At 43.3% G+C, this 25,107-nt stretch overlaps 1 protein-coding gene across 3 annotated transcripts; it reads left to right on the forward strand.

The window, feature by feature from the left end:
• Positions 1–7,848: 7,848 nt before the first annotated feature.
• On the forward strand, positions 7,849–24,647 carry rbm42 (RNA binding motif protein 42). 3 transcript variants are annotated; one of them, XM_070443901.1, is made up of 12 exons: positions 7,849–8,377; positions 13,419–13,479; positions 13,659–13,794; positions 13,947–14,016; positions 15,816–15,887; positions 16,027–16,064; positions 16,109–16,237; positions 17,807–17,986; positions 18,177–18,323; positions 18,503–18,620; positions 23,349–23,543; positions 23,949–24,647. In XM_070443901.1, exons 2-12 carry the CDS (start codon positions 13,424–13,426, stop codon positions 24,059–24,061), a joined length of 1,254 nt encoding a protein of 417 aa, XP_070300002.1. In that variant the 5' UTR covers positions 7,849–8,377; positions 13,419–13,423; the 3' UTR covers positions 24,062–24,647. The 3 variants fall into 3 exon arrangements, with proteins under 3 accessions (XP_070300002.1, XP_070300000.1, XP_070300001.1); XM_070443899.1 differs by lacking the exon at positions 7,849–8,377 and adding an exon at positions 12,982–13,167; XM_070443900.1 differs by lacking the exon at positions 7,849–8,377 and adding an exon at positions 12,987–13,154.
• Positions 24,648–25,107: the final 460 nt, after the last annotated feature.

Genomic DNA, 25,107 nt, shown 5'->3' on the forward strand with positions numbered 1-25,107 from the left:
TGTATTTGGGGAGTTTCTCCCATTCTTCTCTGTCGATCCTCTCAAGCTCTGTCAAGTTCTATGGGGAGTGTGGCTGCACAGCTATTTTCAGGTCTCTCCAGAGATATTTGATCGGCTTCAAGTCCGGGTTCTGGCTGGGACCAGGGGCGGAGCCTGAGGGGTGTCCGGGGTGGCACTGAACACCCCTGACATCTGATTGGCCACCTCGGGTGCCACCCCAAAATTTCATTCACTACTGGCAGTTTGATGCTGATTGACATCTCATTTCACCTCTTTTTGAAAGAAGCATTTATTTTGACCTTCGGCGGCGCATTTTTCAAATTGAGGACGAGGAAGAGAGAATATTAACGTTGGAGCTCCACAAGCTCTTTTCGCGATTGGCGAAATCATCATATTTCAAGTAAGTTTTAAGGTAGTATCAGGTTTAGGTTTCCTGAACAACTTTTACGAAAGTTGAGTTGCTGTGTAAGTTAATGTTAGACCTTTGGCTCCATTAACAGACAGTTAATCAGATAAGAGAGATCGGTTCCCAATTTACCCTCACATTATGTTTACATCTGTCCTAGTAATACACGAATATACAGTGCAGTGTCGTAAGTTACAGTATATGAATGTTTAGCTAATGTAGGGTAACTAGTAGGCTACAGCTGTCAGTGTTCAGCAAGTTAACATTCATAAATTTGAAATCCATTAACTCAGTTAGATTTTTCGTACTTGAACTCAAAACGAACAATTGTTATTATCAATCTGTTAATGTTACTCAAAAGATTAACCACAATTTGCAGATAGTCTGTTTGCTATCGTAAAGGTGTAAGAAATAATAGCTAGCTAAGTTACTTACTGCAGAGTAGGGCTAGCCATGATTTAACTAGTAACTTAGGCTGGTAGTTGATTTTAAGGTACAGTTATGATAATGGGGATTTGTAATTAAGATTGAGATTGGACTAAAATGAGGGTAATTGGATGCATAGACTGCATCCATGCATAGTCTTATTTTTGCATAGGGTCAATTAAACATGAAAAGAAAGGGAGAGATATCAGACTGCATCACCACCTGGACTCCAGAGCAGCTCCCTACATGAGGCTAGTCAGAGTCAGTGTGGTCAGACTTCATGTAACGGATGTGAAATGGCTAGCTAGTTAGCGGTGGTCCGCGCTAATAGCGTTTCAATTGGTTACGTCACTCGCTTTGAGACCTTGAAGTAGTGGTTCCCCTTGCTCTGCAAGGGCCGCGGCTTTTGTGGAGCGATGGGTAACGATGCTTCGTGGGTGACTGTTGTTGATGTGTGCAGAGGGTCCCTGGTTCGCGCCCGGGTCGGGGCGAGGGAACGCAATAAAGTTAAACTGTTACATTGGTGCCGTGACCCGGATCACTGGTTGCTGCGGAAAAGGAGGAGGTCGAAAGGGGGGTGAGTGTAACAGATGTGAAATGGCTAGCTAGTTAGCGGTGGTCCGCGCTAATAGCGTTTCAATCGGTTACGTCACTCGCTTTGAGACCTTGAAGTAGTGGTTCCCCTTGCTCGGCTTTTGTGGAGCGATGGGTAACGATGCTTCGTGGGTGACTGTTGTTGATGTGTGCAGAGGGTCCCTGGTTCGCGCCCGGGTCGGGGCGAAGGGGACGCAATAAAGTTAAACTGTTACATTCACAAGAACCTAGTCTACCACCATCAGGTCAGAGCATCTATCAGGCAGTCAGTCACATGCCCAGTTCAGAATTTAAGTTTAGCTTCAGCTTGTAATAGATGATTTGTCAGATTAAGCCTCACTTTAAATTGATGAAACCAATGTCTTTAGTTAAGAGGTACTATTACAACGGGGACCTCCACAAAAGCTTTTCCACTTTCAGTCAGCTGGAGCTTAGATGCAGCAGGTCTCACAAAAATTATAATTGATTGCCTTGAAAAACATGGTCTGGACTTCAGAAAGAATCTTGTGGGGCAAGGCTATGACGGTGCATCTGTCATGAGTGGAAAGCATTCTGGTGTGTGTGCGCGGATTAAAAGCAATGCAAGATTTGCATTTTATGTGCACAGTAATGCACATTGTTTGAATTTGGTTCTTGTCGATGCTGTAAAATCAGTGCCTGAGGCAGTTAACTTTGTTCTACTGCAGAAGCTTTATAACTTGGTATCTGGTTCGTACGTTCATCTCAAGTAGCTTGCAGTTCAGAAAGAGCTGTATCAACAGCAGCAGCTCAGGGAACAACAGAGACTTACGGATGTAAGGTGGGCATGCAGATACAGTTGAAGTCGGAAGTTTACATACACCTTAGCCAAAAACATTTAAACTCCGTTTTTCACAATTCCTGACATTTAATCCTTGTAAAAATTCCCTGTCTTACGTCAGTTAGGATCACCACTTTATTTTAAGAATGTGAAATGTCAGAATAATAGGAGAGAGAATGATTTATATCAGCTTTTATTTCTTTCATCACATTCCCAGTGGATCAGAAGTTTACATACACTCAATTAGTATTTGGTAGAATTGCCTTTAAATTGTTTAACTTGGGTCAAACATTTCGGGTAGCCTTCCACAAGCTTCCCACAATAAGTTGGTTAATTTTGGCCCATTCCTCCAAACAGAGCTGGTGTAACTGAGTCAGATTTGTAGGCCTCCTTGCTCGCACACACTTTTTCAGTTCTACCCACAAATTTTCTATAAGATTTAGGTCAGGGCTTTGTGATGGCCACTCCAGTACCTTGACTTTGTTGTCCTTAAGCCATTTTACCACAACTTTGGAAGTATGCTTGGGGTCATTGTCCATTTGGAAGACCCATTTGCGACCAAGCTTTAACTTCCTGACTTATGTCTTGAGATGTTGCTTCAATATATCCGCATAATTTTCCTGCCTCATGCCATCTATTTTGTGAAGTGCACCAGTCCCTCCTGCAGCAAAGCACCCCCACAACATGATGCTGCCACCCCGGTGCTTCACAGTTGGGATGGTGTTCTTCGGCTTGCAAGCCTCCCCCTTTTTTGTCCAATCATAACGTTGGTCGTTATGGCCAAACAGTTCTATTTTTGTTTCATCAGACCAGAGGACATTTCTCCAAAAAGTAGGATATTTTTCCCCATGTGCAGTTGCAAGCCGTAGCTTTTTTATGGCGGTTTTGGAGCCGTGGCTTCTTCCTTGCTGAGCGGCCTTTCAGGTTATGTTGATTTAGGACTCATTTTACTGTGGATATAGATACTTTTGTACTGGTTTCGTCTAGTATCTTCACAAGGTCCTTTGCTGTTGTTCTGGGATTGATTTGCACTTTTTGCACCAAAGTACGTTCATCTTTAGGAGACAGAACGGCTTCCTGAACGGCTGCATGGTCCTATTGTCACGATCGTCGTATTGTGGAAGAGAGGAGGACCAAGGTGCAGCGTGATAACAATACATCTTCTTTTATTGAAGACGAAAACGAAACGAAGAACACTATACAAACTATACAAAACAATAAAACGACGAACGTGACGCTATAGAACAAATAGTGCTGACACTAAACACTACACATAGACAATCACCCACGAACTACCTAATGAATATGGCTGCCTAAATATGGTTCCCAATCAGAGACAACGATAGACAGCTGTCTCTAATTGAGAACCAATCTAGGCAACCATAGACATACATACACCTAGACCAGACACTTTAACCAACTAAACCACAGCACCCATAAACATACAAAAAAACCTAGACAATACAAAACACATACATCCCCCATGTCACACCCTGACCTAACTAAAATAATAAAGAAAACAAAGATAACTAAGGCCAGGGAGTGACACTCATGGTGTTTATACTTGCGTACTATTGTTTGTACAGATGAACGTGGTACCTTCAGGTGTTTGGAAATTGCTCCCAAGGATGAACCAGACTTGTGGAGGTCTCCGATTTTTTTTCAGAGGTCTTGGCTGATTTCTTTAGATTTTCCCATGATGTCAAGCAAAGAGGCACTGCGTTTAAAGGTAAGCCTTGAAATACATCCACAGGTACAACTCCAATTGACTCAAATTATGTCAATTAGCCTAACAGAAGCTTCTAAAGCCATGACATAATTTTCTGGAATTTTCCAAGCTGTTTAAAGGCACAGTCAACATAGTGTATGTAAACTTCTGACCCACTGGAATTGTGATACAGTGAAATAATCTGTCTGTAAACAATTGTTGGAAAAATTGCTTGTGTCATGCACAAAGTAGATGTCCTAACCGACTTGCCAAAACTATAGTTTGTTAACAAGAAATGTGTGGAGTGTTTGAAAACTAGTTTTAATGACTCCAACCTCAGTGTATGTAAACTTCCGACTTCAACTGTACTTGGCATGCTGTAATCTGAAGGACAGGCTTCCAGCAGTTCTGAGAGGGCTACAGGATATCACACTTGAAAATAGTGGTGATATATCAGTGGAGGCAAGGGGCCTTCTTTCTCAGATAGATTTACATTTCCTAGGGCTTTTGGTTACCTTTTGTAAAGTGCTTGGTGACGCCAAATGTCTTTCTGACATGCTCCAATCAAGCTTTCTTGACCTAGCAAGGGCTGTGGATCTAGTAGGTGCCCTTACAGACACATTACAGGACTACAGAAGTGAGGGTTACTTTGGAGAACTATGGAAAGAGGTTGAAGAGATTGCAGAGCACTGCAAAATAAGTGTACAAACAGTGTGTAAAAGAGCCTAAAATAAGCTTAAGATTTCACGACTCATTGATGATGAGCAATGTAGGACAGAAAAATAGTGACCAAAGTGGTAGTGAGAGCTTCCAAAGAGCTATCTTTTATCAGGTGCTTCATGCTTGACAGTCTCACAGCTGAGCTGCAGAGGCGTTTTTCAAAGAAGAATTGCGAGATAATGCAAGGGGTCCAGTCTCTCAACCCAAAGAGTACAACATTCTTGAATGAGGAGCCTCTGTTTGCCTTTGCTCAGACCTTTGAGTTAGATTTAGAGGACCTCAAACATGAGGTTCATCAAACCACGCGGCTTCTTAAAACTTCTTAGGGCTGCAATCCCGGTAACGGGATCGATATGACAACAGCCAGTAAAAGTGCAGGGCGCCAAATTAAAAAAACAGAAATCTCATAATTAAAATTCCTCAGACATACATGTGTTTTATACCATTTTAAAGGTAATCTTGTTGTTAATCCCACCAAAGTGTCCGATTTCAAATATGCTTTTCAGTGAAAGCACCACAAACGATTATGTTAGGTCACACCAAACCACAATAAGCACAGCCATTTTTCCAGCCAAAGATAGGAGTCACAAAAAGCACGAATAGAGATAAAATTAATCACTAACCTTTGATGATCTTCATCAGATGACACTCATAGGACTTCATGTTACACAATACATGTATGTTTTGTTTGATCAAGTTCATATTTATAGAAAGAAATCTGAGTTTACATTGGCGCGTTACATTCACTGGTTCCAAAAACATCCAGGGATTTTGCATAGCCACATCGTTTCAACAGAAATACTCATCATAAATGTAGATGATAATGGAATTATATACACATGGAATTATAGATATACAGTACCTCTCCTTAATGCAACCGCTGTGTCAGATTTCAAAAAAACTTTACGGAAAAAGCAAACCATGCAATAAGTTCTACAGACTGTTGACATCTAGTGGAAGCCGTAGGAAGTGAAAACTCATTCATATCTCGCTGTAATTTCAATGGGATCTTGGTTGAAAATCGACCAGCCTAATAATTTCCACTTCCTGTTTGGATTTTTTCTCAGGTTTTTGCCTGCCATATGAGTTCTGTTATACTCAAAGACATAATTCAAACTGTTTTAGAAACTTCAGAGTGGTTTCTAACCAATACTAATCATAATATGCATATATTAGCAACTATGACTGAGGAGCAGGCCGTTTACTCTGGGCACCTCTGTGCACCTTTCATCCAAGCTACTCAATACTACCCCTGCAGCCACAAGAAGTTAATAGGATAGAGAAAAGTGGAAGGGACAGACCGTCTACTCTTCTTGACTTTGTTGTGTTTCTAGAACCTTATAAAGAGGTTTTCCATGAACTATTTCGACTTTGTAAGATTTCTGTAGTTACACCAGTCAGCAGTGCTTCTTGCAAGAGAAGATTCTCAGCTTTAAAACGGATTAAAACCAATTTTTAAACCAATTCCAAAACGTTTCTTTGCTATTAGTTAACATAATAATAAGTCAATTTCTGCTTGATACCTGGTATGTCAAATTGCAGTGTGTTTTTTTTGTAAACGTACTTTTTGGTAAATAAACTATGCAATTTATGTAACACACAAATGCTATCTTATTTCCTTGGTGCTTTAGCTTTATTTTCTGAAAATATTTTGATGTTCAACACTTATAGACCCAGATTATATATTCATGAAAACAAAGTGACCCAAGTCTCTCCAGTGTGTGTGTGTGTGTGTGTGTGAGAAAGAAATTGAGCTGCAGTTTCGAGGTAGAGACACTGACTATTCAAAGTATGTTAAAGAATTCTAGTGAAGTAACCCTTTAGGACCAGACTATCTGCCACATTGAAGAACTCCGGGTTAAGTGAATTATCACTTCTGCCTCTAATCAGCAATCATAGGATTCATTCATGCTACTTAGATGCCAGGTTAGGGTTACACACACATTTTCTGTCATAGTCTATGGACCCTCTGAAGTAGCCTTGGCCACCCCCTGGCCACCCCATGTATAAAACTCTAGTTCCTCCACTGTCTGGGACACTCAAGGACATTCAGAAACTTGTCCCGAAGCCACTCCTGCGTTGTCTTGGCTGTGTGCTTAGGGTTATTGTCCTGTTGGAAGGTGAACCTTCGACCCAGTCTGAGGTCCTGAGCGCTCTGGAGCAGATTTTCATCATAAATCTCTGTGTACTTTGCTCCGTTCATCAAATCAAATCAAATTTATTTATATAGCCCTTCTTACATCAGCTGATATCTCAAAGTGCTGTACAGAAACCCAGCCTAAAACCCCAAACAGCAAGCAATGCAGGTGTAAAGGCACGTGTTTCCCTCAATCCTGATTAGTCTCCCAGTCCCTGCTGTTGAAAATCATCCCCACATCATGATGCTGCCACCACCATGCTTCATCGTACGGATGGTGCCAGGTGTCCTCCAGACGTGACGCTTGCCATTCAGGCCAAAGAGTTCAATCTTGGTTTAATCATGTAAATGAGGTATTTCTGTTTTTATTTGTAATGAATTAGCTAAAATGTATAAACCTGATTTTCGCTTTGTCATTATAGGGTATTGTGTGTAGATTGAGGGAAAATTAAAATGTAATCTATTTTAGAATAAGGCTGTAAGGTAATAGCATGTGAAAAAAAGGGAAGGAGTCTCAATACATCTGTAAGGGCTGTCGCTCTCCTCATCCTCGGACGAGGAGAGGAGAGAAGGATCATCAGACCAAAATGCAGCATTAGGGAAATAAGCCATCTTTTATTTAACACGACGATGGCAACACGAAAAAACAAAACACTTTCAAAAATACAAAACAAGAAAACGACGTAGACGAAACCTGAACATAAACTTACATAACTAAACGTAACACTTACGGACAGGAAACAGACTACATCGAAACGAAACGAACAACCGAACAGTCCCGTATGGTGCAAGACATAACACAGATACGGAAGACAATCACCCACAAACAAACAGTGAGAACACCCTACCTAAATATGACTCTTAATTAGAGGAGAACGCAAAACACCTGCCTCTAATTAAGAGCCATACCAGGCAACCAAAACCAACATAGAAACAGATAACATAGACTGCCCACCCAAAACACACGCCCTGACCATAAACACATACAAAAACAACATAAAACAGGTCAGGACCGTTACAACATCCAAATTCTCTAAGTTAAATCTGTCTGACTGGTAGAGTAGTGGTTATGTTGGTTGATCTCCAAAGGAGTGTTTGAGAGTTTAAATCCCAGAGGAGCAATTTATGGGGCAACATTTTTCTTGTTGTCTTTGTGGGCCTGAAAGAGCAAACTTGAGGTGTATAGGGGGACAGGGGCTAGTTCCCATCAAATAGCACGAATGACGTGACACCTTGTACAGCGTATAACCAGCCAGCTGTATGTTGATAGTGTCGTCGTTCAGCCACGAATCCGTGAAGCTTAATATATTCGTTTTAATATTCTGCGTAAATTAGTTTAATCTTCTGCGTAAAAAAAAAGAAGAAATTCTCCAAAGATTACAGGTTTGCTAGCAGAATGGAAGGAAGTGGGGGTTTATTCGATCGCCAATGAATTCTCAGAAGGCAGCCCGCCCTTCGGCCCCTTTTTCTCAGGCGCCTCTTCACGCAAATCAAGGGGATCTGGGCCTGTTCCCGAGAAAGCAGTATATCCTTGGCGTCTTGCTCGTCGGACTCGTGAAAGGAAAAAAAGGATTCTACTAGTCTGTGGTGAGTAATCGCAGTCCTGATGTCCAGAAATTATTTTCAGTTATACGAGACGGTAGCGGCAACATTATGTACAAAATAAGTAAAAACATAAGTTGCAAACAACGCAAATAAACGAACAAAAAACACAATTGGTTTGCGGGTACTATTTAATGAAGCTGCCAGTTGAGGACTTGTGAGGTATCTGTTTCTCAAACTAGACACTCTAATGTACTTGTCCTCTTGCTCAGTTGTGCACCAGGGCCTCCCACTCCTCTTTCTATTCTGGTTAGAGCCAGTTTCTGCTGTTCTGTGATGGGAGTAGTACACAGCACTGTTCGAGATCTTCAGTTTCTTGGCAATTTCTCGCATGAAATAGCCTTCATTTCTCAGAACAAGAATAGACTGACAAGTTTCAGAAGAAAGTTATTTAATCTGTAATTGAACCCACAAATGCTGATTCTCCAGATACTCAACTAGTCTAAAGAAGGCCAGTTTTATTGCTTCTTTAATCAGGACAACAGTTTTCAGCTGTGCTAACATAATTGCAAAAGGGTTTTCTAATGATCAATTAGCCTTTTAAAATTATAAACTTGGATTAGCTAACACAACGTGCCATTGAAACACGAGTGATGGTTGCTGATAATGGGCCTCTGTACGTCTATGTAGATATTCCTTTAAAAATCAACCGTTTCCAGCTACAATAGTCATTTACAACATTAACAATGTCTACACTGTATTTCTGATCAATTTTATGTTATTTTAATGGACAAAAAATGTGCTCTTCTTTCAAAAACAAGGACATTTCTAAGTGACCCCAAACTTTTGAACGGTAGTGTATGTGAAAAATTGGATCAGGTGGTTGGTGCACACCGATTGACCCGCATGGTGGAAGGAGAGAGGAATCCCACTCCATCCATTCTTCCTTCTCACGTGTATTTGGGTTTTATGAGATACCCAAATACATAATTAATAATAAATAAATAATAAATAAATAATTTGCCTTTGATACTGTGAACCATCAGATCCTCCTCTCCACCCTCTCCGAGCTGGGCATCTCCGGCGCGGCCCACGCTTGGATTGCGTCCTACCTGACAGGTCGCTCCTACCAGGTGGCGTGGCGAGAATCTGTCTCCGCACCACGTGCTCTCACCACTGGTGTCCCCAGGGCTCTGTTCAGGCCCTCTCCTATTCTCGCTATACACCAAGTCACTTGGCTCTGTCATATCCTCACATGGTCTCTCCTATCATTGCTATGCAGACGACACACAATTAATCTTCTCCTTTCCCCCCTCTGATAACCAGTGGTGAATCGCATCTCTGCATGTCTGGCAGACATATCAGTGTGGATGACGGATCACCACCTCAAGCTGAACCTCGGCAAGACGGAGCTGCTCTTCCTCCCGGGAAGGACTGCCCGTTCCATGATCTCGCCATCACGGTTGACAACTCCATTGTGTCCTCCTCCCAGAGTGCTAAGAACCTTGCGTGATCCTGGACAACACCCTGTCGTTCTCAACTAACATCAAGGCGGTGACCCGTTCCTGTAGGTTCATGCTCTACAACATTCGCAGAGTACGACCCTGCCTCACGCAGGAAGCGGCGCAGGTCCTAATCCAGGCACTTGTCATCTCCCGTCTGGATTACTGCAACTCGCTGTTGGCTGGGCTCCCTGCCTGTGCCATTAAACCCTACAAACTCATCCAGAACGCCGCAGCCCGTCTGGTGTTCAACTTTCCCAAGTTCTCTCACGTCACCCCGCTCCTCCGCTCTCTCCACTGGCTTCCAGTTGAAGCTCGCATCCGCTACAAGACCATGGTGCTTGCCTACGGAGCTGTGAGGGGAACGGCACCTCCGTACCTTCAGGCTCTGATCAGGCCCTACACCCAAACAAGGGCACTGCGTTCATCCACCTCTGGCCTGCTCGCCTCCCTACCTCTGAGGAAGTACAGTTCCCGCTCAGCCCAGTCAAAACTGTTCGCTGCTCTGGCACCCCAATGGTGGAACAAACTCCCTCACGACGCCAGGTCAGCGGAGTCAATCACCACCTTCCGGAGACACCTGAAACCCCACCTCTTTAAGGAATACCTAGGATAGGATAAAGTAATCCTTCTAACCCCCCCCCCCCTTAAAAGAGTTAGATGCACTATTGTAAAGTGGTTGTTCCACTGGATATCATAAGGTGAATGCACCAATTTGTAAGTCGCTCTGGATAAGAGCGTCTGCTAAATGACTTAAATGTAAATGTAAATACCCTGTGAAAGCTTTTGTACCCAAACCCATGCAGTGTGATAAATGCAAAATATTTGTCCATGTGTCAAGTGTATGTAGACAGGAGGACTATCGTATGCCAGCTGAGCCTAAATGCTGCAATTGTGGTGATGATCATGCGCCCGAATTCCTGAAGTTCCCTGTTAGTGTGAAGGAGACGGAGGTGGCAAGAATAAGGGCTGTCCAGCATGTCTCCTATCCGTAGGCGGTGAGAAAAGTAGAAGAAAGGAGTGCCGTTGAAGAAATAATGGTAGTAGGAGTACTGACACCAGAGAATATTCCTTGTCAATAGAGGGACCCTGACATGTTGCATGTTAAGAAGATGGACGTAGTAACGTTGATTGCATTGGTTATCATCAACTGCACAAGTACACAAAGAGAGAGGAAATCTGAGGAAATAGGCATTGTTGTGAGTGTGGCTGAACGTTTTGTGGGACTCAGGGATTTTACAGAAGGAATCGTGGCGATGAATGCTCCATCCTCACAGGCCCCGGAGCCTGTATAGGAATGTATTTAACTTCTGGCTTCCCAAGGACTGTTTTTGTGCAACCCAATACAATAGGGAGCAACCCTAGTGTATGTATACACCCGCAACATTTATTTCAGTTTTATGTTTCATTGATTGCCATGTGGATATCAATACATCTTGAACTTGACAGCTTTCTGTGTGATTATCAGACCCCATGGAAAAAGTTTTGTCTAGACGTGGACAGCTTGAGGTGGAGTTGGAGCAAGCTAGCTAGTGGACATGCGGCAAGATGGAGGATGGCGAGATGACACGAGGCAGAAAAAATTGCGAGATGACGTGAGGCAGAAAGAAGGGGGCGAGGTTCAAACCCAAGACGACATCTGCTAAATACAAGCCGAGTACTTTGACTCAAGTACAGGAGAGATAATTACGTTACACTCCTGAAACCGTGAGCAGTCGAATTGAACCTGACAGAAGTGAAGAGGAAGAACCTGTACCGTTAGGAGAAGGCTTTTGAGACTCACCCGAATGATCAGGAAAATGCCTAAGATGCTCTGGCCCAGTGGGAGTATGATTCATTTAGAAAGTGGATCTATGCCTTTTGGCCGATCAGTTTGTGGTATCTGGCTCGGTGAAGAAGTCAAAATATCCAGAAGTGGACTTGTGTTGATTTTTTTGTGTGTCTGCTGCCCAGAGGGAGAGGGCGCTGCGCGCTTCGCGACTCGGGATGAGAGCTGTGTCCTGCTTTGCTCTCCGGAACAAAGCACCACTGAAAGGAGCGCTAATAGTGTTTCAATTGGTGACGTCACTCGCTCGGAGACCTTGAAGTAGCAAGGAGGAACAACCCATCGCTTTTGTGGAGCGATGGGTAACGATGCTTCGAGGGTGGCTGTTGTCTATGTGTGCAGAGGATCCCTGGTTTGAGCTCAGGTAGGGGCGAGGAGAGGGATGGAAGCTATACTGTTACATTGGTGCCGGGACCCGGATCACTGGTTGCTGCGGAAAAGGGGGGTGAGTGTAACCGATGTGAAATGGTTAGCGGGGTGCGCGCTAATAGCGTTTCAGTCGGTGATGTCACTCGCTCTGAGACCTTGAAGTAGTTGCTCTGCAAGGGCCGTGGCTTTTGTGGTGCGATGGGTAACAATGCTTTGAGGGTGGCAGTTGTCTATGTGTGCAGAGGGTCCCTGGTTCGAGCCCAGGTAGGGGCGAGGAGAGGGACGGAAGCTATACTGTTACAAGAGCAGTGCAGAAAGCGTCATGCTGAGGCAGTGAGTAAAGTAGAGGATAGTGGACAAAGCGTGAGGGAGAGGATCCCTGTGAGTAGTAGGCCTGTACAGAATGACTTGAACAGTTCTCTGCACAAGCAGAGAAGTTTTTGGGTGTCAGAGATTTTACTGCAGAAGAACTACAGGGGGTTTTGAGAGAAGGGGACACAGGCTCCCTGGCCAACGGCATGGTGTAGGATCTGTGAGGGCCAAAGTAGTGGGGAGGGGTGGTGGGGTGCGTTGAGGATAGTGGTATATATTTACGCAATAAGGCACGAGGGGCTGTGGTATTTGGCCAATATAGCACAGCTAAGGGATGTTCTTGGATATTGCCATATACCACAAACCCCTGAGGTGCCTTATTGCTATTTTAAACTGGTTACTAACATAATTAGAGCAGTAAAAATAAATGTCATACCCGTGGTATACGGTCTGATATACCACAGCTGTCAGTCAATCAGCATTCAGGGCTCGAACCATCCACTTTATAAATAGGGTTAGATGGTGGTGCAATTTCCCTTTTTTGTGAACAAATGTGCAATGCACTTTCCGAACTGTGAAAGGCAACAATATTCAACAGTGTGCCGGAAAATCACACGAAGAAGATCAGACCCCCTGGAACAGACCCAACCACACCGTCGGAATGGAACGCAACCAAGACTCCACGTCATAATAATGCGACTAGCTGTTTTGGACAACGTTGGCCTCGGTTTGCAGGGACGGACAAATACAACAATTCATGCTTTATTTAAATAGCTAGTTAAGATTCAAGAGTTTTGGAACGTCACGATTTAGGGTAATGACGTTTTGTACGTATACGTTCTGTACTAACTTGCTGATTTTTTTTATTTTGACATCCTGCTTAACGTTAGCCAGACAACTAGCGATAACTATTAGCAAACAGTTCACGTTACTAGCCAATACAGTAGTTATAACGTAAACAAGCCAACTATCAATGCATTTGGTGTTAGCCAGACGTTGACTGTACACATTTTCAGTAGTTCTCTAGATGTGTTTAACACCAAAGAATGGACTACCAACAAAACGTTTGTCTTTGCAGTAAGTATGGCGATGAAATCCGGAGAGGAGCGGTTGAAGGAGATGGAGGCTGAAATGGCTCTGTGAGTACAAGAGTTGAGGCGTGACACTTCGGTTACCTTCAGTAAGATTGCAATGATGTGTGTGGTGACTATGCCAAAACAACCTCTACGAAATGGTCTTTCTTCTCTATCAGGACAGGCAAACAATAGCTCATGACAATCGTCATCTATTGGCAACTCTTGTGTTGGTTTTGATCCAGGTTTGAGCAGGAGGTCCTGGGGGGTCAAGTGGCAATGACTGCAGGAGACCCTGTAGTGATGGAGGTGCTCCCTATGGGTATTCCTATGGCTGTTCCTATGATCCGGCCCATCATCGGCACCAACACCTACCGACAGGTACTGAGATCTTGAGGAGAGATAGATTGAACATTATATAGGAAAGATCAACCGTAGAATGAACGAACTCAAACCTATCTTCTGCCAAAAGCAAACAGAATGTGGTGTTAGCCGGAGGCATCCAACTCCTTCAAATCCTCTTTCTCTCTCAGGTCCAGCAAACCTTGGATGCAAGGGCTGCCACTTTCGTGGGACCTCCACCCCCTGCATTTGTAGGCCCAGGTGACATGGTTTGATTCAGGTTTATTAACATAATACTTTGCATTCAGAATGTATTCAGACCCCTTCCCTTTTTCCAAATTTTGTTACAGCCTTATTCTAAAATTGATTTAATACTTTTTGCCCCTCATCAATATACACACAATACCCCATAATGACAAAATGAAAACCGGGTTTTGCAAATTTAAGTAGAAAAAAAAACTGGTACCTTATTTACATAAGCATTCAGACCCTTTGCTATGAGACACAAAATTTAGCTCAGGTGCATCCTGTTTCCATTGATCGTCCTTGATGTTTCTACAACTTTATTGGAGTTCACCTGTGGTAAGTTCAATTGATTGGACATGATTTGGAAAGGCACACACTTGTCTATATAAGGTCCCACAGTTGACAGTGCATGTCAGAGCAAAAACCAAGCCGTGAGGTTGACGGAAATGTCCGTAGAGCTCCGAGACAGGATTGTGTCAGGGAACATGTTTGGGGAAGGGTACGAAAACATTTCTGCAGCATTGAAGGTCCAAGAACACAGTGGCCTCCATCATTCTTAAATCAGGGGAGAAGGGCCTTGGTCAGGGAGGTGACAAAGAACCCGATGGTCACTCTGACAGAGCTCCAGTTCCTCTATGGAGATGGGATAACCATCTTTGCAGCACTCCACCCATCAAGCTTTTATGATAAAGTGGCCAGATGGAAGCCACTCCTCAGTAAAAGGTACATGACAGCCGACTTGGAGTTTGCCAAAAGGCACCCAAAGACTCTCAGACCATGAGAAACAAGATGATCTGGTCTGATAAAACCAAGACTGAACTCTTTGGCCTGAATGCCAAGCATCACTTCTGGAGGAAACCTGGCAACATCTCTACGGAGAAGCATGGTGGTGGCAGCATCATGCTGTGGGTATGCTTTTCAGCGGCAGGGACTGGGAGACTAGTCACGCTTGAGGAAAGATGAATGGCGCAAAGTAGAGATCCTTGATGAAAACCTGCTCCAGAGAGCTCAGGACTTCAGACTGGGGTGAAGGTTCACCTTCCAACAGGACAACGATCCTAAGAACACAGCCAAGACAACGCAGGAGTAGCTTCGGGACAAGTCTCTGAATGTCCTTGAGTGGCCCAGCCAGAGCCCGAACTTGAACCCGATCGAACATCTCTGGAGAGACCTGAAAATAGCTGTGCAGCAATGCTCCCCATCCAACCTGACAGAGCTTGAGAGGATCTGCAGAGAAGAACAGGAGAAACTCCCCAAATACAGGTGTGTCAGGCTTGTAGTGTCATACCCAAGAAGACTCAAGGCTGAAGACTCAAGCACTGCCAAAGGTGCTTCAACAAAGTACTGAGTGAACGGTCTGAATACTTATGTAAATGTGATATTTCAGTTTTTATATACATTTGTAAAAAATGTGTAACCTGTTTTTCCTTTGTCATTATGGGGTATTGTGTGTAGATTGAGGATTTATTTTTAATCCATTTTAGAATAAGGCTGTAACGTAACAAAATGTGGGAAAAGTCAAGGGGTCTGAATACTTAGCYAATGCACTGTATATGCCATTTAGCAGACGCATTTATCCAAAGCGACTTAGTCATGCGTGAATACATTTTTCATTATGGGTGGTCCCGGGAATCAAACCCACTATCCTGGCAATGCCAGCACCATGCTCTACCAACTGAGCTACAGAGGACCACATAGTACATTACTAGACATACTTAAAATACCTATTTTACCCAAAAACAATGTTGATCATTTACACCACCACGTCTACAGGTCTCTTCAGTTTATGCTGGTCTTTTTTTTCTGCTCTTCAGCTATAACCCCAGGTGTCAGACCACCGCCAATGATGAGACCAGCGTTTATGCCGCACATCCTGCAGAGACCAGGTCATCTATCTCTACAGTTGTTGACTTCACCTCAGTGCTAGCTAAATGAAATAAGAAATAGGATCAAATCTCTACAGCGATTTAGTCTTCAAATTAAAAACAATGTATTGGGAAGCTAATTTTGAAATCTCTCTGTCAGGGGGTCCGAGGATGCCTATGATGCGTGGTCCCCCTCCACAGGGTATGATGGCTCCCCCACTGCCACGCCCTCCTCCTCCCCCCAGGGTATGATGGCTCCCCCACTGCCACGCCCTCCTCCTCCCCCGCCCATGATGATGGCACCCCCCATGCAAGGACCCCCTCAGCATCCCATGGACCCAATGGGGCATATGAGCTCAGGAGGACCCCCGGTTAGTTGCTACAGTGCCTTTTTCTCTCTCCGAGGCTCCTAGGACAACGGATATCAATGTTCTCCATAAAGGCCCACACAGACTGTACGCTTTTAGCCATCTTATGCCACGATTTGGCCCTCCCAGACAACATGTCTACGTTGTTGGAAAATTCTTAGGTCATAAACGATTTTCTTTGCTCGTTCAGTGTGACATGGTCTAGGTCTGCCGATTTTGAGTACCACTACACGCAGTCATAGGCTCAGACAAAGTTCTGGCAGTGTCAGAAATGTTGAGCCTTTATCGTGTAGTGTGGCTGGTGTCACGAGCCGATCCCGGTGACTTACCAATAGGAACACGGCCGGCACTGAGTACGCACACAACAGTAGGATTATTGTGAATAGTCAGATTAATATACAGTGAGTTTCCATGAATGTGGATGCTACCATGATTACAGATAGTCCTGAAATGCTAACCTCCCGTTATTGTAAAGGTGAGAGGTTAGTCTTGGAAGTATGGTATTTGTGCGTCTAACTTTCTCACTCATCATTATTCACGATTCATTCAGGATGATTCGTAATCATGGTAGCATCCACATTAAAGTATGTAGAAACATTCTATTCTTATTTATAATAAACGTGACTCTAAAATGACACAATACATATTTACCATAAATGTTATTGGGCACAACCAAAACAAAGACCAAATGCATCCAACAAATTTTTGTCAGAAGCTTGATGTAGTCATTGCGTGATATGAATATGGGAACAAATACGTAACTTTTGCTACTTTAAGACGCAAGCGAATTTGTCCCAATACTTTTGCTCCCCTAAAATGAGGGGACTATGTACAAAAAGTGGTAATTTCTAAATGGTTCACCCAATAACCTCAAATTAAAGCTGTCAGTCTGCACTTTAACCTCCATAGTCATTGTTCGATTTTTTAGAACCAAAAGAAAACATGCTTCACTGTCCATGTAATAGTTTGATTTAAACATTTAAATGCTTTGCAAGAAGAACAATTTCCCTAATCTTGTTTAGGCTACATCTGAAAATGTTGACATCTGAAATCAGGCTACCTGATGGGATTTTGATAAATGCACAATCGGTAATCAAAATAAACGTTCTACCGCTTTTTGGGAAGCGTGTTTGATTCTGAGTTCAGACATATCAAGTTGGTATGTAAAACTATTTCTAAGATGCATACCTTCAGTTTTTTCCGAACTCACACATAAGCAGAGGGAGGCTTGTGCTGGCTCAGGTGCAGATCAAATACACTGCTGCAGTTGACGTAGCATACATCGGCTGACGTAGCCTCGCAAGCCAATCACAGAATGTGTCGACCGTACTGAAGCAAATCATACAATCTGGCCAGGTTGATAAAGATTTCAATTCGGTAAAATCGCAGTGTGACATGTAATAATCGGAGAAGACTGAATCCGACGTACAGTGTGGGAAGGCCTTTAAGGAAATTCAGCGTTAACTGTCTTCAATTAGGAATGTGAACAAGCTTGGTCAATCTTACCTCGTTCTGTTGTGCTTCATTATCTCCATTTCTCTATATGCTGTTACCATATCTTACCATCTACAGGTGGGATCGACCCATGGTACACCCATGGGACACTCCATGGTGTCTGCACCCTCCAGGTCTGTGACCCAGGCCCCTCCCAAGCTCACCCCCTCGATCATCTCTGCGGCCCCCACTGTCTACACGGCTCCCTCCTCCGGACCCAAGATACCAGACATCCATGCCCAGAGAAAGGCTCGCATGGTAAGCACACTCACTTCTACTCTTTTTAGTTGAATGCCTTTTGCATTAAAAAAAAATTCAGCGACTACTTAAAATTTGCAAGTCTTTCCAAGTCTGCTGCTGTTTGCTGCAAATTCACACTGAATCTCATCTATCATCAAATCTCTGATTTAGTTTTTTTCTCTCCCTGTTCTCCCTCTGACTTCATCAGGAGGAGCTGGCAGCGTCTGTAGCAGAGCAGCAGGCAGCGGTGATGGCCGCCGGACTGCTGGAGGCTAAGAAGGAGGCCAGCCTGGCCGCCTCAGATGACAACGTTATCGGACCCAGCATGCCAGAGCCCGAGCCCGTCCACACTGAGGTACAGAACACTCTGCCTAGTTTATCAGCCCTGGCCCTAGTTAAAGGGTTTAAACTTTTCTGCATTCAAAATGCTTGTACAATTCAGTTGGTATAGACTTGACCCAAACCCTACAAAGGGCCAGTATTGCAGCAATCTCTAGAATATGTCTGACTCTAGAATCTTGGGTTTCTCTGCAGCCAGTGGATAGCACAGCAGAGGAGAAGAAGAAGGGTAAGCAAGAGAAGGCGAAGAAGTGTATCCGTACAGCCGCAGGCACCAGCTGGGAGGACCAGAGTCTACTGGAGTGGGACTCAGGTAAGATGGCTAATGACTTCAGATTACACTGAGACGATTAATTCCTAGTTAAAAAATAAATTTGCAACTCTAGTATTTACACACTAGCGTTGCTGGGAATTAGCGTGCAAAAACAATTAATAGCCCGCCGGATTCCAGAAGTTCAATCAACTTCAATTTCAACTTACTCTGCCAATTGTCCATAGGGTTGGTCCTTATGCAAGGGGGAAATTGAGAAAAAACATCTAATAGAACATAAATTAAAGACTTTCCAAACGTTGGTCTGTTGTAGACCCGCTTACTTCACGTCAAAATAAAAGTCCCGCACGTGCGCCATACCTGCAACCAAAAAAAGCAAGATCTTGTGGGGGACTTATTTTGACATGAGGTAAGCAGAGGAACTGACCTCTTATTTAATTTTTTATTTTGCCTTTATTTAATCAGGTAGGCTAGTTGAGAACAAGTTCTCATTTACAACGGCGACCTGGCCAAGATAAAGCAAAGCAGTTCGACACATACAACAACACAGAGTTACACATGGAATAAACAAACATACAGTCAATGTGTGCAAATGAGGTAGGATAAGGGAGGCAATAAATAGGCCATGGTAGCGAAGTAATTACAATATAGCAATTAAACACTGGAATGGTAGATGTGCAGAAGATGAATGTGCAAGTAGAGATACTGGGGTGCAAAGGAGCAAGATAAATAAATAAATACAGTATGGGGATGAGGTAGTTGGATGGGCTATTTAAGATGGGCTATGTAAAGGTGCAGTGATTGTGAGCTGCTCTGACAGCTGGTGCTTAAAGCTAGTGAGGGAGATATGTCTCCAGCTTCAGTGATTTTTGGTTCGTTTCCAGTCATTGGCAGCAGAGAACTGGAAGGAAAGGCGGCAAAGGAAGAATTGGCTTTGGGGTGCCAGTGAGATATATCTGCTGGAGTGGCGTGCTACGGGTGGGTTGCTGCTATGGTGACCAGTGAGCTGAGATAAGGCGGGGCTTTACCTAGCAGAGACTTGTAGATGACGTGGAGCCAATGGGTTTGGCGGCGAGTATGAAGGCGAGGGCAAGCCAAGAGATCATACAGGTACAGTGGTGAGTAAGTATATGTTTTTTTTTGTGAAAAAACGGATGGCACTGTGATAGACTGCATCCAATTTGTTGAGTAGAGTGTTTGGAAGCTATTTTGTAAATGACATCGCAAAGTCGAGGATGCGTAGGATGGTCACTTTTTACGAGGGTATGTTTGGCAAACACGAGGAAGATGCTTTGTTGCGAATAGGAAGCGATTCTAGATTTAATTTTTGATTGGAGATGCTTAATGTGAGTCTGGAAGGAGAGTTTACAGTCTAACCGGCCACTAGGTATTTGTAGTTGTCCACATATTCGGACAACATGGACACTACTTGCTGGACAGGTGGGCCAGGTGGGGCAGCGATCGGTTGAATAGATGCATTTAGTTCTACTTTTGCATTTAAAGAGGCAGTTGGAGGCCACGAAAGGAGAAGTTGTATGGATTGAAGCTGCGTCTGGAAGGTTAGTGTAACAACGTGTCCAAGAAGGGCCAAGAGGATACAGAAAATGGTGTCGTCTGCGTGAGGGGATAGAGAATCACAGCAGCAGAGGACATCATTGATGTATACAGAGAAGAGGGTCGGCCGAAGAATTTAACCCTGTGGACCCCCATAACTGCCAAGAGGTCCGGACAACAGGCTCCGATTTGACAACACTGAATTCTATCAGAGAAGTATTGGTGAACCAGGCGAGGAATATTTTTGAGAAACAAGGCTGTTGAGTGTGCCGATAAGAGTGTGGTGATTGACAGAGTCGAAAGCCTTGGCCAGGTCGATGAATCCGGCTGCACAGTAATGTTTTTATCGATGGCGGTTATATCGTTTAGGACCTTGAGCGTGGCTGAGGTGACCCATGACCAGCTCTGAAACCAGATTGCATAGCGGAGAAGGTATGGTGGGATTCGAATGGTCGGTGATCTGTTTGTTAACTTGGCTTTCGAAGACCTTAGAAAGGCAGGGTAGGATATACGTTTATAGCAGTTTGGGTCTAGAGTGTCCCTTTTGAAGAGGGGGATGACCGCGGCAGCTTTCCAATCTTTGGGGATTCTCAGACGATACGAAAGAGAGGTTAAACAGGCTAGTAATAGGGGTTGCAACAATTTCGGCAGATCATTTTAGAAAGAAAGGGTCCAGATTGTCTAGCCCGGCTGATTTGTAGGGGTCCAGATTTGCAGCTCTTTCAGATCATCAGCTATCTGGATTTGGGTGAAGGAGAAATGGGGGAGGCTTGGGCGAGTTGCTGTGGGGCGTGGCCCACAGCGTGGAAAGCATGGCCAGCCGTAGAAAAATGTTTATTGGAATTCTCAATTATAGTGTATTTATCGGGGGTGAGTGTTTTCCTAGCCTCAGTGCAGTGGGCAGCTGGGAGGAGGTGCTCTTATTCTCCATGGACTTTACAGTGTCCCAGAACTTTTTTGAGTTTGTGCTACGGGATGAAAATTTCTGCTTAGGAAAGCTAAGGATATCTTTTTCAACTGCCTGCGTATATTGGTTCCTAACTTACCTGAAAAGTTGCATGTCACGGGGGCTATTCGATGCTAATGCAGAGCGCCACAGGATGTTTTTGTGCTGGTCAAGGGCAGTTAGGTCTGGAGAGAACCAAGGGCTATATCTGTTCCTGGTTCTACATTTTTTGAATGGGGCATGCTTATTTAAGATGGTGAGGAAGGCACTTTTAAAGAATAAACAGGCATCCTCTACTGACGGGATGAGGTCAATATCCTTCTAGGATACCCGGGCCAGGTCGATTAGAAAGGCCTGCTCGCTGAAGTGTTTTAGGGAGCGTTTGACAGTTATGAGGGGTGGTCGTTTGACCACAGACCCATTACGGATGCAGGCAATTAGGCCTCTGAGGAACTGCAGGGTCTACAACAGACCCACGTTTGGAAATCCTGTTTTAATTATATCTTCCATTAACATCTAAAGGAATGTATAGTTCGACAGAATTTCAAAAGGTGGATCAGTTAACCTTTCTAGGACACACGTTCCGCTAGCGGAACCCCTGACAACATTCCGCTGAAAAGGCAGCGCGGGAAATTCAAAAATATTTTTTAGAAATATGTAACTTTCACACATTAACAAGTCCAATACAGCAAATTAAAGATAAACATCTTGTTAATCTACCCATCGTGTCCAATTTTTAAAAAAACAAAAAAACAATTACAGCCAAAACACAACATATGATTGTTAGATCACCGCCAAGTCCAAAAAACATACAGCCATTTTCCCAGCCAAAGATAGGAGTCACAAAAAGCAGAAAGAGATAAAATTAATCACTAACCTTTGATGATCTTCATCAGATGACACTCATAGGACATCATGTTACACAATACATGTATGTTTTGTTCGATAATGTGCATATTTATATCAAAAAATCTGTTTACATTGGCGCTATGTTCAGAAATGCCTCCAAAATATCCGGAGAAATTGCAGAGAGCCACATCAAATAACCGAAATACTCATCATAAACTTTGATGAAAGATACATGTTTTACATAGAATTAAAGATACACTTGTTCTTAATGCAACCGCTGTGTCAGATTTCAAAAAAACTTCACGGAAAAAGCACACCATGCAATAATCTGAGACGCCGCTCAGATAGAAATAACATTTCTCCGCCATGTTGGAGTCAACAGAAATACGAAATTACATCAATATTCCCTTACCTTTGATGATCTTCATCAGAATGCACTCCCAGGAATCCTAGTTCCACAATAAATTGTTGTTTTGTTCGATAATGTCCAAGTAGCTACTTTCGTTAGCACGTTTAGTACACATATCCAAACGCTCGCGCAGATCCAGGTGAACGTCGGACGAAAACTTCAAAAAGTTATATTACAGGTCGAATAAACTTGTCAAACTAAGTAGAGAATCAATCTTTAGGATGTTATCATAAATATTCAATAACGTTCCAACCGGAGAATTCCTTTGTGTCTGTAGAAGTATTGGAACGCAAGTCGATATCATGTGGAATGCGCGTGACCAGGACCTGGCACTCTGCCAGACCACTGACTCAAACAGCCCCATCCGGCTCAACATCACAGTAGAAGCTTCATTCAACGTTCTACAGACTGTTGACATCTAGTGGAAGGCGTAGGAAGTGCAAACAAATCCATATCCCACTGGGATTTCAATAGGCGATGAGTTGAAAATCGACCAGCCTCAGAATTCTCACTTCCTGTTTGGATTTTTTCTCAGGTTTTTGCCTGCCATATGAGTTCTGTTGTACTCACAGACATCATTCAAACAGTTTTAGAAACTTCAGAGTGTTTTATATCCAATAGTAATAATAATATGCATATATTAGCATCTGGGACAGAGTAGGAGGCAGTTCACTCTGGGCACACTTCATCCAAAGTGAAAATGCTGCCCCCTATCCCTAAAAAGTGAAATAAGTCCCACACAATTTCTTGCTTTTCTTCTTCAAATTCCCCCCTGCATAAGGACCATAAGGACAATTAACAGAGTACGTTGAATTGTATTTATTTCGCAAGCTAATTCCCAGCAACACTAGTGTGTAAAATACTAGCATTGCTAAAGCAGCTACCTACTTACCTGTATTGAGAATAGTATAATTTTTGTTTTCACTACAAACAGGCGACTGTCCCATTCCCTTTTTGTTCCTCCCTCTTTGCTCAATATCACACCTCATCTGACTTTCCCTCCTCCATCCAGATGATTTCAGAATCTTCTGTGGAGACCTTGGCAATGAGGTGAACGACGACATCCTGGCAAGGGCATTCAGCCGCTACCCCTCCTACCTGAAAGCCAAGGTGGTGCGGGACAAACGCACAGGCAAGACCAAGGGATACGGCTTTGTCAGCTTCAAGGACCCCAATGACTACGTCCGCGCCATGAGGGAGATGAACGGTGAGCAATAGTATGTGTGAAATGGCCCAACAAGTTTTGTATCCATCCCCAAGATGTCATTTTAAAATGGGGAGTAACTCCTGATCTGGATCTTTTAATTCTGAGGCTCTGTAGTAAGTAATATTTCGTGGGAACATGGACTTTTCTTTTTTCATGCAAACACAGGATTAGCTGCATAATTTAGCAAGAAAGCATAGGTAGAAAGCTAAGGAAGGTGACAAATGCACGGCCAAGGGCTAAAGCTTTGTCAGCTTCAAGGACCCTAACGATTACATCCGCARAATGAGAGAGATGAATGGTGAGCAGTTATGTGTGTGTTGAGAATTACTTCTCCTTTCCTAACACCTACCTGTGTGGTGGCGCCAGTCCAATTCTCAACTGATCTTAAACTTTTTTTCTCCACAGGGAAGTATGTGGGCAGCAGACCCATCAAACTGAGAAAGAGCATGTGGAAGGACAGGAACATGGAAGTTGTACGCAAGAAACAGAAGGAGAAAAAGAAACTGGGACTGAGATAGACAATGTTTCCCTTTTGTATGTATGTGCAAGTGTTCTTTTGACTGGGAGTGTGTGAGAATCACACTGATGGCATAATACAGTTGCCATTGCCCAGTTGGAAGGCCACTCATCCAGCTATCTGACATGTTTTCAATTACCACAGAGTAGGGATGTCATTTTACTCATAGAGCATGGTTAAACTAGGCTACAAAACACTGTACATTGCACTGGCCCTGGTTGCAATGGTTAGACATGAACCTTTCCCTTATGAACCATGCCCTTATGAAGTTTAGAATGTACTGATCTCCAGTTTTTTTATTTTAACATTTTAGTTTGTAAAAAAATTCTGAACATTACTCAGATTTTCTTAGTTGGTATGGCTCCCATGCATCTCAGATGTCTGAAGTGTGAGATTGGTGATCTATTGTGCTATTGTGGAAACTACTTCCAATGGCAATTATGTATTTCCGGATAGCCTCTGTTATTCATACAGCAAACCATTTTATTTTATGGAAAATCTAAATGTTTGTACATTAAAGTGGTTTATTTTGAAGCAGTGGATTCAAACCAATGCAAAGTTTTTAAAATAAACCAAATGGCTTGACATATTTGCCTGGCACTCACCTTTCCTGTCTCCTCCAGCCCAGGCAATGAAAGCGTTTACTGAGGTGAGGTGGGATAGTTCATAAATTGGTCACAAGATGGGGCTCCAATACCATCTTGATTCTTTAATAAACCGACCGTTGAAAGGTAGGGTTGATATACATACCTTGCTTTAAATTGTAACATACAAAATGGATGAGAAGGTCAGGTTTTAAGATAACTGATATTGAATATTTTGTCCAACTACCATTTGGAGTATTCAACGTTACTATAGCCTGAGGGATAAGGCATTCTCAATTGTGCCATACATTGGGGAGAATATTGGATAATACTGTTGGATTCGATTTGAGATTAGAAGTATTGTGGAACTAAAACCTTTTGCCCTCACAGTGCACAATTTCTAGGAAATGGCAATGTGTTAAAGCAGATTAGGATGTCTGTCTTGGGAAGTAATTGGATGATA

Source organism: Salvelinus sp. IW2-2015, linkage group LG6.1 (genome assembly GCF_002910315.2).
Source record: "Salvelinus sp. IW2-2015 linkage group LG6.1, ASM291031v2, whole genome shotgun sequence".
In the NCBI taxonomy this organism is placed as follows: Eukaryota; Metazoa; Chordata; class Actinopteri; order Salmoniformes; family Salmonidae; genus Salvelinus; species Salvelinus sp. IW2-2015.

What these genes read in the sequence shown, in the direction of transcription:
- rbm42 (XM_070443899.1), top strand. An exon ending in TGAGCTCAGGAGGACCCCCG is followed by an intron (nt 16,238 to 17,806) that starts GTTAGTTGCTAC and finishes TACCATCTACAG; the next exon opens with GTGGGATCGACCCATGGTAC. An exon ending in CCCAGAGAAAGGCTCGCATG is followed by an intron (nt 17,987 to 18,176) that starts GTAAGCACACTC and finishes TGACTTCATCAG; the next exon opens with GAGGAGCTGGCAGCGTCTGT.